General features: G+C 39.7%; 1 protein-coding gene across 2 annotated transcripts in view; it reads right to left on the bottom strand.

Annotated features, from left to right (window-relative positions):
• The window catches only part of PLPP1 (phospholipid phosphatase 1), a 91279-nt gene that overhangs the window by 54798 nt on the left and 22939 nt on the right, over window positions 1–13542 (bottom strand). The window contains exon 2 of one of the 2 annotated variants that reach the window (XM_063295658.1): window positions 5819–5970. The exons of the other annotated variant lie outside the window; for it this stretch is intronic. Within the exon in view, the coding sequence (XP_063151728.1) occupies window positions 5819–5970 (152 nt within the window). The remainder of the gene's footprint in view (window positions 1–5818; window positions 5971–13542) is intronic. 2 annotated transcript variants of the gene reach the window in all.

Below are 13542 nucleotides of genomic sequence, written 5' to 3'. Positions count from 1 at the left end.
AAGCAGTTAACAAGCAATTTCCAAAAGTGATTAGAAAAGGAAGCATGCAAAGCCAGTGTCCTTAAAGGCTCTGACAGGGGTTTGAGTAAGGTGGCTATTCCCTTGTCTCTCAGAGCTCAAAACTCACTGGAGACCACTGCACTGCAGTCTCCTTGTGAAGAGCAACTATCTAGAACACTTGTGGGCAATCTCAAGTCCTCTTCTTGCCTGGAGAGGAATTACGAAGGGCCAGCCTACTCACTGGTCTTCATTTTGCTGCAGTCGTTGGCTCCACTTTTAACAATGTTAAAACAGTATGTTGTTATCTTGGTGGCATTTGACAGTCTGCCACTGCTTTCTCCAAGAACGTTTTTCCAACTTCCTAGTCTAGCTACAGCCCTACAATGTCCTGGTGGTTTCCCAAATACTAATCATATTCAATCCACCTAAGCTTTTTCAACATCAGCTAAGGTTGGCTAGGTACTGTCACTTGCTCTGACTGGTAATAATTATTTAGGACATTGCTTAAGATGACATGGTTTTTCCTAGCCTTTAAATACATATAAGAACTCTTCGTTTTTCAGAAAACACACAGTAACTGATTTAGTCTTTAGAAGTTCTAAATGGTGGAATATGAAACCCAGAAGGTTTGCCATCACTTTTCTGATGATCAGCAACCTTCCAAAGAAGTACTTATTGCAGCAAGGTGGCCCACGCAAGGGCAGACAATGGGTGTCCAGATGTTTTAATGCAAACTCTGTCCCTTATGTAGACGCATGTGACATTGCAACACAAGTACAAAAGGGCAAAGCTTGCACTGTGATGTCACAATTGTTTCATTATATTGGCCCCATCACAGTAAGGAATGGAGGCCTATGGGTTGCAGCATCAGAAGCAGCATCAATTAAGAAGGAACTGGAGAAGTAGCATGCGCCTACAGTCTGATTTTCCAGTCTTGCATAGATCTATGTTCATAAGCATCAATAAGATGTCTCAGTCCCCTCAAAATTCACCTTCACTGCCCATTTTTACCTACACCTATTTTCAAATCCCAGAACCATTTTAATCACTTTCATTTCCAACCAATCACCCTAAGGAGGCTGTGGATCTCAAATCAGTGTTTTAGATGGATTAGACTAACAAACCGTGATGTAATCTAGATAAGATGAAGCTATTATGGATACAAACAATGAATAATTTAGACACAAATTTACAATTAATTTTAGATGGAGTTGCAAGACCAACTCTGTCACTTCCTCGAGTACATGGTAACTGGGGAAGCTTAGCTCATGGTAGTGGCCAGGAATACATTTTACCAATGCAGGCTATACTAGTTGTGGCCTTTGACTCAGTAAATTATACACAAGTGAAGTCCACAGTAGAAGGTTGTAATGTATTTGATGTAAGATTACCTCTGAATGCTCTCTGGGAAATTCAGTTTGTGCAAAATGCTGTTGTCACCCAAGCGTCAGAGGGAACAAGGCAACTAGAACATGCAGCTTCTAAAAGACATCTAACTTTTAAAGTTTGGAACCAAGCTGCTTGAAGGACTCATACAAATCTGCACAGAATTAAAGGTAGGACCTGTTCCTGCCAGTGAAGACAGGCCCAAAGACCCCTTTGTTCTCTCAAACTTTTTCCTGATTTCTTGTTCCGCACTGGATTAATTGAAACCATCTCGTTTCCACATAGTTTTGCAAATTCTAACTATGGATGTGTGTCAATTTCATCAATATTTTATTATTATGCTTTTATTGCCAAACTTTTATCATCCATGCATTTATTTCTCATAAGCTGCTCTGAGGGAGTTTTGCTTTTGAAAGTGGCCTTCTTCAGTGGCCATTTAATAACACTGACTCTGTATAAGATGCTACAGCTTTAGTGCTTCCTGTGTAGTGGCTTACAATGGTTTAGTAAGTGTGGTCTAGGAAATACTGATACCTGACTGAATTATACAAAAGTAGGACTTTTCAAAAGTTCCTTTGGGAGGGGAATGGGAACAATTGTCCTGGGCTCACACATGGAGACAGCAACATCAACACTGGCTAACAAAAGAATACCCAGCATAGAGTGGTCAATTTTTTGTATTATTCTCAGGCTTAGAGTAGGTGGTGTTCCATTCGCCTACAGACCTTGGGAACATTTCCTCAAGGAATTTCATTATATTTGTGGGCAAAGCCACTTCTTAGACAATGGTTCCATCCAAGCAGCTTGTTTAATAACTGGTAGTGATTTCAACTCTTATGCAGGACTGAACATTTTGAACAAGTTTTAAAGCCTTGTGGTGATTAGCTCTACATATCACTGTCCTTTATTTGTAATCTGGTGGCTTTAAGGGACCTATCAGCCTCTTAGTCAATAAAGGATATTAACCAGAAATCTGACTTTTCTCAGGAAATCATAACTTAAAAACCATTGGTACTAGCACAACCATGTAACAGGGCCCTTCACATGCTCGGGGCCCCAGGCCCAGGCACAAAGCCAGGTCAAGGCCTTCCGGAAAGCCAACAGGGTTGGGGCCATCCTAATATCCGGAGGGAGGATGTTCCAAAGGCCAGGCACCATGGCAGAAAAGGCACGTCTCCTGGTCCCCGCCAGCTGACATTCCTTGGCTGACGGGACCCAGAGCATGCCCATCCTGCCAGACCAGATTAGACCGGTAGAAACAACTGGGAAAAGACAGTCCCTAAGGTAACTTGGTCCCAAGCCGTGAAGGGCTTTAAAGGTGATAACCAACACCGTGAATTGCACCCAGAACACAATGGCAACCAACGCAGCTCCCAAAGCAGTAGTGTTATATGTGCCAAGTAGCTGACACCATTTACAAACTGGGCAGCTGCATTCTGTACCAGCTGAAGCTTCCGAATGTCTTCAAGGGCAGCCCCATGTAGAGCACATTGCAGTAGTCCAAACAGGAGGTCACAAGGGCATGAGTGACAGTGAGTAGTGCCTCCCGGTCCAGGAATGGGCGCAACTGGCGCACAACCCGAAGGTGTGCAAAGGCCCCCTTAGCCATGGCTGCCACCTGCTCTTCCAGCAGGAGCCATGAGTCCAAGAGGACCCCCAAATTGTGCACCGGGTCTGTCTGGGGCAGTGCCACCCTATCCAGGACCAAAGATGGAAAAACCTTGGTACCAAGCGGCCCAAACACCCAAACCCAATCTTGCTTGGGTTGAGCTGGAGCCTATTGCTCCCCATCCAGGCCCCTACACTGAGGGGGGCACTGAGATATGACATCCACGGCATCACTCAGACAGCCCGGGGTGGAGGTGTAAAGCTGGGTATCATCAGCATACTGATGATAACTCACCCCAAACTGTCAGATCATCTCACCCAGCGACCTCATGTAGATGTTGAATAAGTGGGGTGACAGAACCGAGCCCTGCGGCACCCCACACAGTAGGGGCCATGGGCTGGACCTCTCCCCTTCCACCAACACTGACTGGAACCAACCCCAGAGGAAGGAGGAGAACCAGTGCAACGCAGTGCTGCCTACCCCCAACTCCCAAAGCCAGTCCAGAAGGATACCATGATCGATGGTATCAAAGGCTGCCGAGAGGTCAAGAGCAAGGATGGTTGCACTGCCCCCATCCCGCTCCCATCAGAGGTCATCCAAGAGTGCAATCAATGTTGTCTCAGTCCCATATCCAGCCTGAATCCTGACTGAAAGGGGTCTAAATAATCCGCTTCATCCAGAGCCTTTGAATCTGCCTTGCAACCACTTTCTCAACAACCTTCCCTAAAAAGGGGAGGTTGGAGACTGGATGGAAACTATCTAGTTTAGTTGGGTTGAGTGATGGCCCCTTCAGGATGGGGTGCACCACCACCTCAAGAGCCTGTGGGACATCCCTCAAAGAGGAATTAACCGCTGCCCAGACCCAATCACGTGTCCTCTCCCAGGCAGCCTTGACCAGCCAGGAGGGGCATGGATCTAACACAGAAGGGCCAAACTAACAGCTAAAGGAACCCTGTCCACTTCCTCAGGTTCAACAGGCTCAAACTCCTCCCAGATAACCATGCAAGACACAGACCCCGTAGCCTCCACTAGCCTTGCATCAAGGCTGGAATTCAACGCAGAGCAGATGCTAGTGACTTTACCTGCCAGAGGTCAGCATATTCTGGGTGACCCAAAACAGGGCCACTAGGCAGCTATCTGCAGATGCAAATAACGTTTCACCACCCTTACTGCCACAAGAGAGGCCCTAATAGCGGCTCTAGCTCATATTTGATCGTCTTCGCTCCCCGTTTTCTGCCAGCAGCACTCTAGGTGTTTCTTAGCCCTCCTAAGCTTCCTCAGCTCTTCCGTATACCACGGGGAGACACGGGCTCCGTGGGCACAGAGGGGCCGCCCAGTTGCAATCCGATCCAAAGCTGTGGTCGCTCTCTCGTTCCATGCGGCCACCAAGGCTCCAGTCAGACAGTGCAGCAGATTTCCCAGAACAACCCCAAGCTCCCTTTGAAACCCAACTGGATCCATCAGTCGCCTGGGGTGGGCCGGTCTAACAGGCCCAGCCTCCCTGCGAAGGGGTGGTGGTGCCAGATATTTGGAGGCTCACCAGGAAGTGATCTGACCATTACAGGGGAGAAACCAATACCTCCCTCAATTTCAGAACACTGCCACTGCTCCAACAGAAAAACCAGGTCAGGCAATGTAAATTTACATTGTAAATATTTACAGAGCTTAAGTGTTTTAAGTGCACTATGCTTATTAGGGAAGGGAAGGGAAGGCCCCCTCAAATAACTCCTATAACTTTTAGTAGAATATAAATCCCCCTCCTGCCTACACGTTCCATCTACCTATTTGCCATCTAGATTATCAATGTCTAAAAAATGGTACAGGTAGTCTTCGCTTAACAACAATTTGTTTAGTGACGGTTTGGACTTACGACGGTGCTGGGAAAACCAACTTGCAACCGGTCCTCACACTTACGTCCATTGCAGCGTCCCCACAGTCATGTGATCACGATTCAGGCGCTTGGAAACCGGTTCGCTTTTACAACCGTGCAGCGTCCTGCAGTCACATGATGCCATTTTCGACCTTCCCAGCCAGCTTCTGGCAAGCAAAATCAATGGGGAACTGCGTGATTGGCTTAATAACCACGTGGTTTGCTTAATGACAGCAGAGGTTCCCTTAATGACCACCACAAAAAAGGTCGTAAAATCGGGTAAGATTCACTTGACTGCTTCACTTAGCAACTGAAATTCTGGTCCCAATTGTGGCTGTTAAGCGAGGACCACCTGTAATTGGCCAGATTGCAAATCCATCTCTCAAACTGAAAAAAGAAAATGCATTATACGTTATCCAGATTTACTCTTAACTACAGCCTTGGAACATGATATTGGACCTGGATTTCTCTTTCTGTGGAAATTCCAGGGTAAATGATTCTCCAGATCAGAACAAGTCAAAGATGATAAAGAGATTTCTGAAAGGATGCTGACCTGGACACTGTCTTTAGGACCTCAGGATTATAGCATGTGATATCATGGGGCTGTTTGCTTTCAAGCTACAATTTTAGTGCTTCTTCCTTTGTCCATTTTTTAAAACCAAGCAGTTTAAATCTAGTGTTAGCTGCTCTAAGTCTTTACCACAAAATAAGACTTATATGCAAATAGGTTAATAAAAACTTTAAGAAACATTACATTTTGAAGTTTAAAGATGTACAAGAACTCTAAAAAAACAACAACAACAATTTCTTCTGGTCCAAATGTAAGGCTTACAACAGTGGCATCTTTCTTCCAGTCAGCAAGAACCATCTTTGATATATTTATCCATTAATATACAAGATATGACAACTTCCAAAATACAGTCTAATGGAGGAAAAGAAGGCATAAAACTTACAACAATTACATCGAGAGGAACAATTATCCCTGCCAACAACTGATATGAAATGGTGTCATCTTTGTAAGGATACTGGATGGATTCATCATTACAGAACAGTCCTCGTTTGAAGGGAACACCCCTCATGGTCAGAATTGCAAAGGGCAAGCCAGCTAGCAAAAAGAATAAGATAATTGTGTTATACAGGACTTTTTAAAAAATCTTTATCCCCAAGCCCTTCTATCCAGCGCCAGAAGCAAAGGCATGAAGGCAACATGCAGCAAGTTGGATTATTTTCTAGGCATACAGGTGTGAGACATGCTTTGGGATTTATAGCGGAATAAAATCTAGCACAGGGAACAGGTTGACCTTGTTCTGACTTCTCCTCACCCACATAAATGGTTTGAATCCACATTCAATTAGCAAAAGCTGCATTCTTAGATTCTTCACCCACTCTTCTGTATCCATTCCTTATCGATAAACAGGACCTATTTAGACTTTTCTCCGAGTCAAGGTTTCTTTCCAGTGACAAATACTTGCAATTTGTGAAATGGGATTGGCAAATACACCAAAGCAGGAAATAAGAAGAAACAAGCAGAAGGACAAGGAAAACTTGGTCACTGATTATATTGTAAAATGCGTACAGCATTATCATTTGCTTCTTCCTCAAACATTTCCTCCACACATTCATCTAATGTGAACCTATTTGCATTGTAATTCACATACGAGATAGTAATCAGTAATCATAAAAACAGTAGGATTTCAAAGCCTGAGCTTGAATGAGTGCATGTACCATATTTGGGTGGTAATATAAATGTAATAAATAACTATTTAATTGGCATTGGCTTGAATGAATCTGGTGCCCATTGAAGACTTAACTGAACCAGTAAATCAAGAGGAAAAATAAAAAGGCCTGCCATGGATAGGGCTCAGCTCCAATTTACTCAAAGGCATAATCTGCTATCAATTCAGCAGACAAGACCATACAGTATATTGGGCTGGTGAGACTCGTAATCTAAACCATTTGTATAATACCTAAATTTAACTCATTGCTTAATAAGATACCATCACATTGGGCATGGGGCAACCAGCAGAAAGCTGGGAAGGTAGAGCAAGAGACAAAGCATGATCATATCATGTCACGCATAATGGAATTAATTTTAGATGTATAAATTATGATGAAGAGAAAGAAAGATGCAATAATTGTAAATCTTTGAGAAGCCAGCAGTGGACCTTACAGTTACTCTTTAAACTATTCTCTAAATTCTGAAAAGTAGCAGTGATGCAGCTTGGCATGGAAAACATATTCACAGACTGCAAAAGAAGTTAGAAGTGGGCACACATGCGCACAGCACAAAAAGGACACCCAAGGAGGTTCTCTTAGCCTTTCTAGTAGATGTCACTATTTTTGATATACTTTATTTTCAGCACAGGCTGCAATGTGTTCTGCTGGGCCATGCTTTTTGGGTGGGCCACCCCAGTCAAATCTACAACTGAACTGATTTGGCAATAAATATGTTCTAGGGCAAAGCTTAGGTATATTTGCATTAGCTGTAATGTCTTTGATGAAGAAACACTTGGACAGGAAATGCTAGATTTATGGTGTGAGCATTCCACGCTCTTAGAGGTATAGCGTGGGTATTGCTAAAGTGTGGGGAAGATGAAACAATTGTGACATACCCCAGAGCAGTCAGGTATGGTGGCTACTAAACCAAGATGTGTATCATGTCCAAACCCAACATTAATGATTACACGGTGTTGCCTGACTAGCCAGCCACGCCAAAGTTCTAAGAACTTCTTAACTTGTTTTTCAACTTCATTGTTTTAAGAACTTTTTTAGGATTGCCTTAATATTACTACTTTGTGCATTTAGAAATTTGAAATTTGATTAATATATGACATATATAATTTCCCCCTTTTCTGCCCATTTTTTAATTTTGCTTTGTTTTTTGTTAACTTGGGTTTCTTTTTCTGGATTTTTTGGGGGGGGGGATTTTGTGTTCTTTTTCTGTTTCTTTCTGTAAAATGTGTTAAGAAAAATAATTTTTTAATAGAAAAAAATCAGTATCATTGTGCAAAACATTTCAGTTACTCTTCCTGAATTATCATAATGGAGAATCACGTTTCAAAGAAGCAAACTAAGTGCATACTTAACAGGGAGATACAGCCAGTCTTCATGCCTGAACCTACAGAACCTTCCCCCCTGTAAATATATATTTACTGAAATCGCATTTTACATTTTCAGAAGTGTGTTTGCTATGTCAATGTTCTTTTATAATTGTGATGTAGGAAGTAGATTTTTACCATTTCCACAAAATCTGTTCCCACCTTATGAAATCCAGCCTACATCTCATTTGTAGTGATTAGCATATCGTAGTGTAGACCTGAGTCATGTTCTAACTTCAACGAACGAAGTCCTCAAATTTTTGAAGTGCACAGTTCTGTAATGTGCACAATTTTGTGTACATGTGCATCTTTATATAAAAGAATCAATCTTAATACATTGATACGAGCCTTAACAAACATCCTTACTGCCATAACACAACACAAGTCAATGGAATTAAACTTTAGAAAGGCAATATATTATTATTTTCCATACACTGTGTTTCCGTAACATATTTAACCAAATTAGTTAAAGGCCTAATGAATTAATTTACATTATGTGCAAAGCTTTGGTTTACATAGCTTCACATTATGTGCACACCTTGGTTTATTTGTGGCTTAGTGTGTTGTATGAATGCAGCCCATTTGGTTAGTTTATGATACACTATAAACTGTGCACCCAGGCGCAGAGTTAATTCAGTTAATAGGTTAAGCATGTTCTGTGACACAACCTATGCATGGCCAACCTGAGATCCATGTGCCATTCACATAGTTAGTATATCTGCAAATGAGGATCTGATGAAATGTTAACAAAGAGCATGGACATAGGTTCATATATGTATCTTCTCCATGGCTTTGTAAAGATCCAAACACTGGTGGGATAATTTTCAACAGAAGATAGCCAGAGTAATCCTGTCTGGCAAGGAGCTTGATGGAACATTTATTGGAAGACATGTGGATGGATGAAACTCTGTACATAAACACTCCTATTACAGGGTAAAGCTGTAGCATTTTTATGTTAATGTTAATTGTTTTCCCATTCCAGTCCATATAACAGTAAGCCCTCTAAAGCTGCTAATCGTACCAATACAGAAACTCATACTAGACTCAATGCTGAGAGATAAGCTAATTTCACAACTTCTAACAACAGCAGCATATTCCCAACAGTCAACAGAATCTGGAGGCTAAAATTTCTACTTTTAAGAAAAGAACATTTAAAAATTGTATGTAAGAGAATTGTTCTGTTAGTTCAGTTTTTTCCTCCTAAGTACTGTAGTAACAATGTTTATTTTTATGTACTTACACACACAATTCTGCACCTCAAACATAAAAAATTAGTTGAGTTTACTTTGCATAAAGAGAGTAGCTGAGATATTATAAGCAAGTTTATGCTTACACAATTGAAACCAGGACATTTCTTTTGGGACTGATGGATAAACAATTGGAAAAATCATATGGAACTTTCTTTTTATGTATGATAACTGCAGCGAGACTTTTATATGCTCAAAGGTGGAAAGACTCAGCATTACCTACAATGGAAGAATGGATGGTAAAGTTGACAGAGTTGACTGAGATGGCAAAATTGACAGCTTTGATTAAAGACATTGACTAATTTTATTGTGAACTGGAAGCCCCTTTTGAACTTCTTGCGTGAAATAGAAAAGAATGAAATTATATATACGGATTTGATGATTAATAATATTAGTTGACAATAGAAAAAACGGATGTTTATGTTGTAACCTTAGAGTAGGAGTTTAATGTAAGTTATTCCTTTTTCTATTTCTGTTCTTTTCTTTTTTTCTGCACTTCTGTTCTTTCGCTTTTTTAGTTTCTGTTAGATTTTATCTCTCTGTGTTAAAACGTAATAAAGCTATTATTAAAAAAAATAAGCAAGTTTGACTGGCTCCTAACATGCAATTTAATTTTCTGTATTCATGAGCTTTAGACATATGCTTTCAGCTGTTCAAACTTTCAGTGAATAATGGTAACATGACTCTTTTTACGTCATATGTGGATTCAAAAAGGCAGCAGCCCAAGGGAGCTCACTGATATAGTGCCTATGCTTTGTGTATTTTTTATTTTCATTTTTGCAGAATGTTCTTTCCACGGCATGCATGCTAGATACAAGCTTCATGCCATTTAGTTGAACACAGAGAATTTTCTAGGTTGTTCACTTACAGATTCTATCTTATAGGAGGGAGGGAGGGAGGGAGGGAAGGAAGGAAGGAAGGAAGGAAGGAAGGGTCTTGCCTACTAACTCGAGGAGAAAAAACAAGTTTAACAGACAGGCTGATGTTAAGAGAGGTTCTCTTTTCCTCTGTATTATATTGAACACACCTGATATAACCATCCCAGAAAATTCAGAGTCTGCAGTCTTGTATATGTTAATTAGAAATAAACCTTCTCTGACAGTATGAGACTGAGTTCTCAGGAAATGTACAGATCTAACCACACTACAAATGATGATGAAGATATCCTTATTCATGAATAAGCTAGTAATATGGAGCAGAGACTAGTTTAAAGGCAATATTTTATTTTCTATGCAACAATAATTGCTAAGAAGCTTTAATTATCACTTGTTTATGGACATGAATGTCAGAGTGCAGAATTGGAATAGCGATAATTTTCTTGGTTTTTTTTATTATGTAAGTGATCATCAAACCTTTGAAATCCCTTCATTAAGGCCCAAAACCCTAAAGATTTTTTTAAGCCTGAATGGAGAAAACAAATCTGCTAGATTCTACCCTCGGGCTCATTTGCAATGCTTCTCATTCAGAGGTCATGGCCATGGCAATTGAGAGAAATGTCAAAGCTCCCTTGTGGCACAAGGTTGAATTCCAACAAGACTTGGTTAACTCCTTCAGCTAAATTTCATCTGTGCCATTTTTCATTTAGACAACAGTGCATATTTGTTGTTTTAAATAGCTGAGGGTTCCATCATAAGCACTTTTACATCAGAGAAAATCTCACTGAACATATTAAGACTTTCAGAATAAGTAATTCTGAAATAACTGTGGTAACAAAGACATACCCCAAAGTGTTTATTATTTTATCCTATACCATTCTTGATCTTCCTGTTGTAAGAAAACCTTCACTTTCTCACAATTTCTATTTCTCTAGGTGACTTATGAAATAAAATTATAGAAAATGGAATATATAACTTAGAATAAATAGAATATATATACTGTTTCCCTGTAGTTTTCATTCACTTCACAGAATATTTAAATTGTGATAAAATGTAAGTCCTATGTTCTTAATAAAAATATATACTTTTGCAAAGGAGGAAACTGTAGATGGTGTTTTGGCCCATCCTGCCTTTTTTGACTCTACCCACAGCAGACACCACCAAAAAAACCTCAAATTCAGTCCAGGCACATCTTTATCAACCTCAGCAGAGGTCCTGCTTTGTCTCCTACAGGCCTATGTAAGAAATGGCCAAACAGAACTGTGGCTGTGCTTTATAATACATCCAAGTTATTTTATCATTTAAAAAGGAGTTAAGAGTCACTAATGCTGCTGACTGATTAGAGCAGGGTTTCTCAACCAGGGTTCCGTGGAACCCTAAGAATCCATGAGAGGTCACTAGGGGTTCCCTGGGAGAGCACAATTTATCTCAAAAATTATTTCAAATTTGGGCAACTTCACATCAAAGAGGTACGTTTCATTCTTTATTTTTAGCTTAAGAACACTGTTGATGCCTACGCATATAATGAGTATAATAATTTTGTAACTTCTGGCCTATATTTGAGCTTGAAAGTGCAGGGGGTCCCCGAGGCCTGAAAAATATTTCAAGGGTTCCCCCAGGGTCAAAAGGTTGAGAAAGGCTGGATTACAGGGAGCATGAGGAAGGAAAAAAGTGGATAAAGGGGCAAGAATGTGCATCTTCAGAGGGCATTTTGCCTATAACCCTTGCAGTGCCCACTGACTGAACTTGGTCAATTTTCCACTTGTATCCAAATACCTGTAGGTAAATTTCAAATACCAAAGTTAAATACATGCACGGAACACAGGAATTTTCTATGTATCTTTCAATGAAAATACAAGCCCATCTATTAAACTGAATGCTACATACATTTTTCTAATTTAGATATAGTCAACTTTATTGACCCAACAATTTGCACAGTGAACAAGCTGCAACATTCATCCAAGTGTGACACAACCAGGGCATCAAGAGCTTGGCAATCAAGAGTTTGGCTATTTTACTAGTGAGGAACTGACAGGTTCTTTTAACATTAATTATATAGCCGATTTTAACCATTTTTTCAATTAAAGTTTTTTAAAGACAATCTATCATCAGTTTGGACTCCTAGTTCCTCATGACTGAGGGTCAGATCCATAACTGATACCCTTGAAACTCACAGTGACAAACAGGAAGGGGAGGGATAAAATGATCAGGATGAAACACAATAATCTCTGTCTTTTCCATGTTCTGTTTAAAATGCTGGGACCACAACCAATCTGAAATCCTGCTTAGGCAGTTGGAAAGAAATGTCAACATTATGTCATCCAGAATATGGACAGATTAATAAATCTGAAAGTATCAGCCTTTATGTGGTAACTTAACTTGGAATACAAAATCAGAGAACCTAGAGCAAGAGTGTATAAAGAGAATAAGGACCCAACACTGCCCTGAAAAATGCCAACTGACCATGGGAAAGTTTGAGAAATAGAGCCATTCCATGAAACCTAGAACATTCTGTGAGCTTTGGGATTTAGATATAACAGCAAACCACTGATGGCTTAAACTATCATTTAGAAACAAGCTTCAAGTTATCATTTGGAAACTTGAAGTTGTTATTTCAACTTCTGATTACTCTATCTCCAATACATTATGCAGATCTCCTGTTTATTATAGTTTAACATAATATACCACAGTTTTATATTGTAATTTCTTTATTTAGTCATTAGTATTAGTTAATAACTGAACACAGTACAGATCTCATGAACTTGGAGAGCATAAAAAGGAATAAAAATATTCCTGTGGGTTTAGTAGATGATCATAATGAGCTATCAGAATACATTACTATATCCTAATGCCTGAAATGAGTTCAGACTGAATAGCTGAGATAATAAAACTATTTTGGGACTATGCTACTTCAGATTGTGTCTATGGGAAAATTTAAGAGCTCTCTTATGAAAAATATTTGCGAATATTCAAAGCAGTAATTGGAAAAAGGTTAAACTCTTTGAACAGATTGTATTTTTAAAAATGTGTACAGAACAGAGACAACTGGAGTTGGGCAGTCAATACATTTAAATAAATAAACAATAACAACATCTGTATTACAATCATTCATCAGAATAGAATATAGTTTTGCAACAGGATTTACAGAGCTCAAATAGAAAACAATAAAGTGTAGAATAAAATATAAGTACTAAAGAGCTAAAAGATTAAACACATAAAACTAAATCACTAAATTGTAAAACTACCTTGCAAAGGCATAAAAAAACATAGTAATAAAAAGAGTAATCTTAAATAATATGGAAATATTCAAGCATGCAGTTACTGGCTTGAAATGGTGTATTTAAAAAACGTTGACCACATTACTTGCTATTTGCCTAAAGCAGACTACGGATATTTATTATTCTATTTCTACAGAGTTCAACTTCCAAAGCTGTTGCTTTATTTGGGAAAATGAAAA

The sequence above is a fragment of the Candoia aspera genome, chromosome 2 (assembly GCF_035149785.1).
Source record: "Candoia aspera isolate rCanAsp1 chromosome 2, rCanAsp1.hap2, whole genome shotgun sequence".
Taxonomy (NCBI): Eukaryota; Metazoa; Chordata; class Lepidosauria; order Squamata; family Boidae; genus Candoia; species Candoia aspera.
The sequence above is the reverse complement of the archived record's forward strand: the minus strand, read 5'-3'. Positions and strand labels throughout refer to the sequence as shown.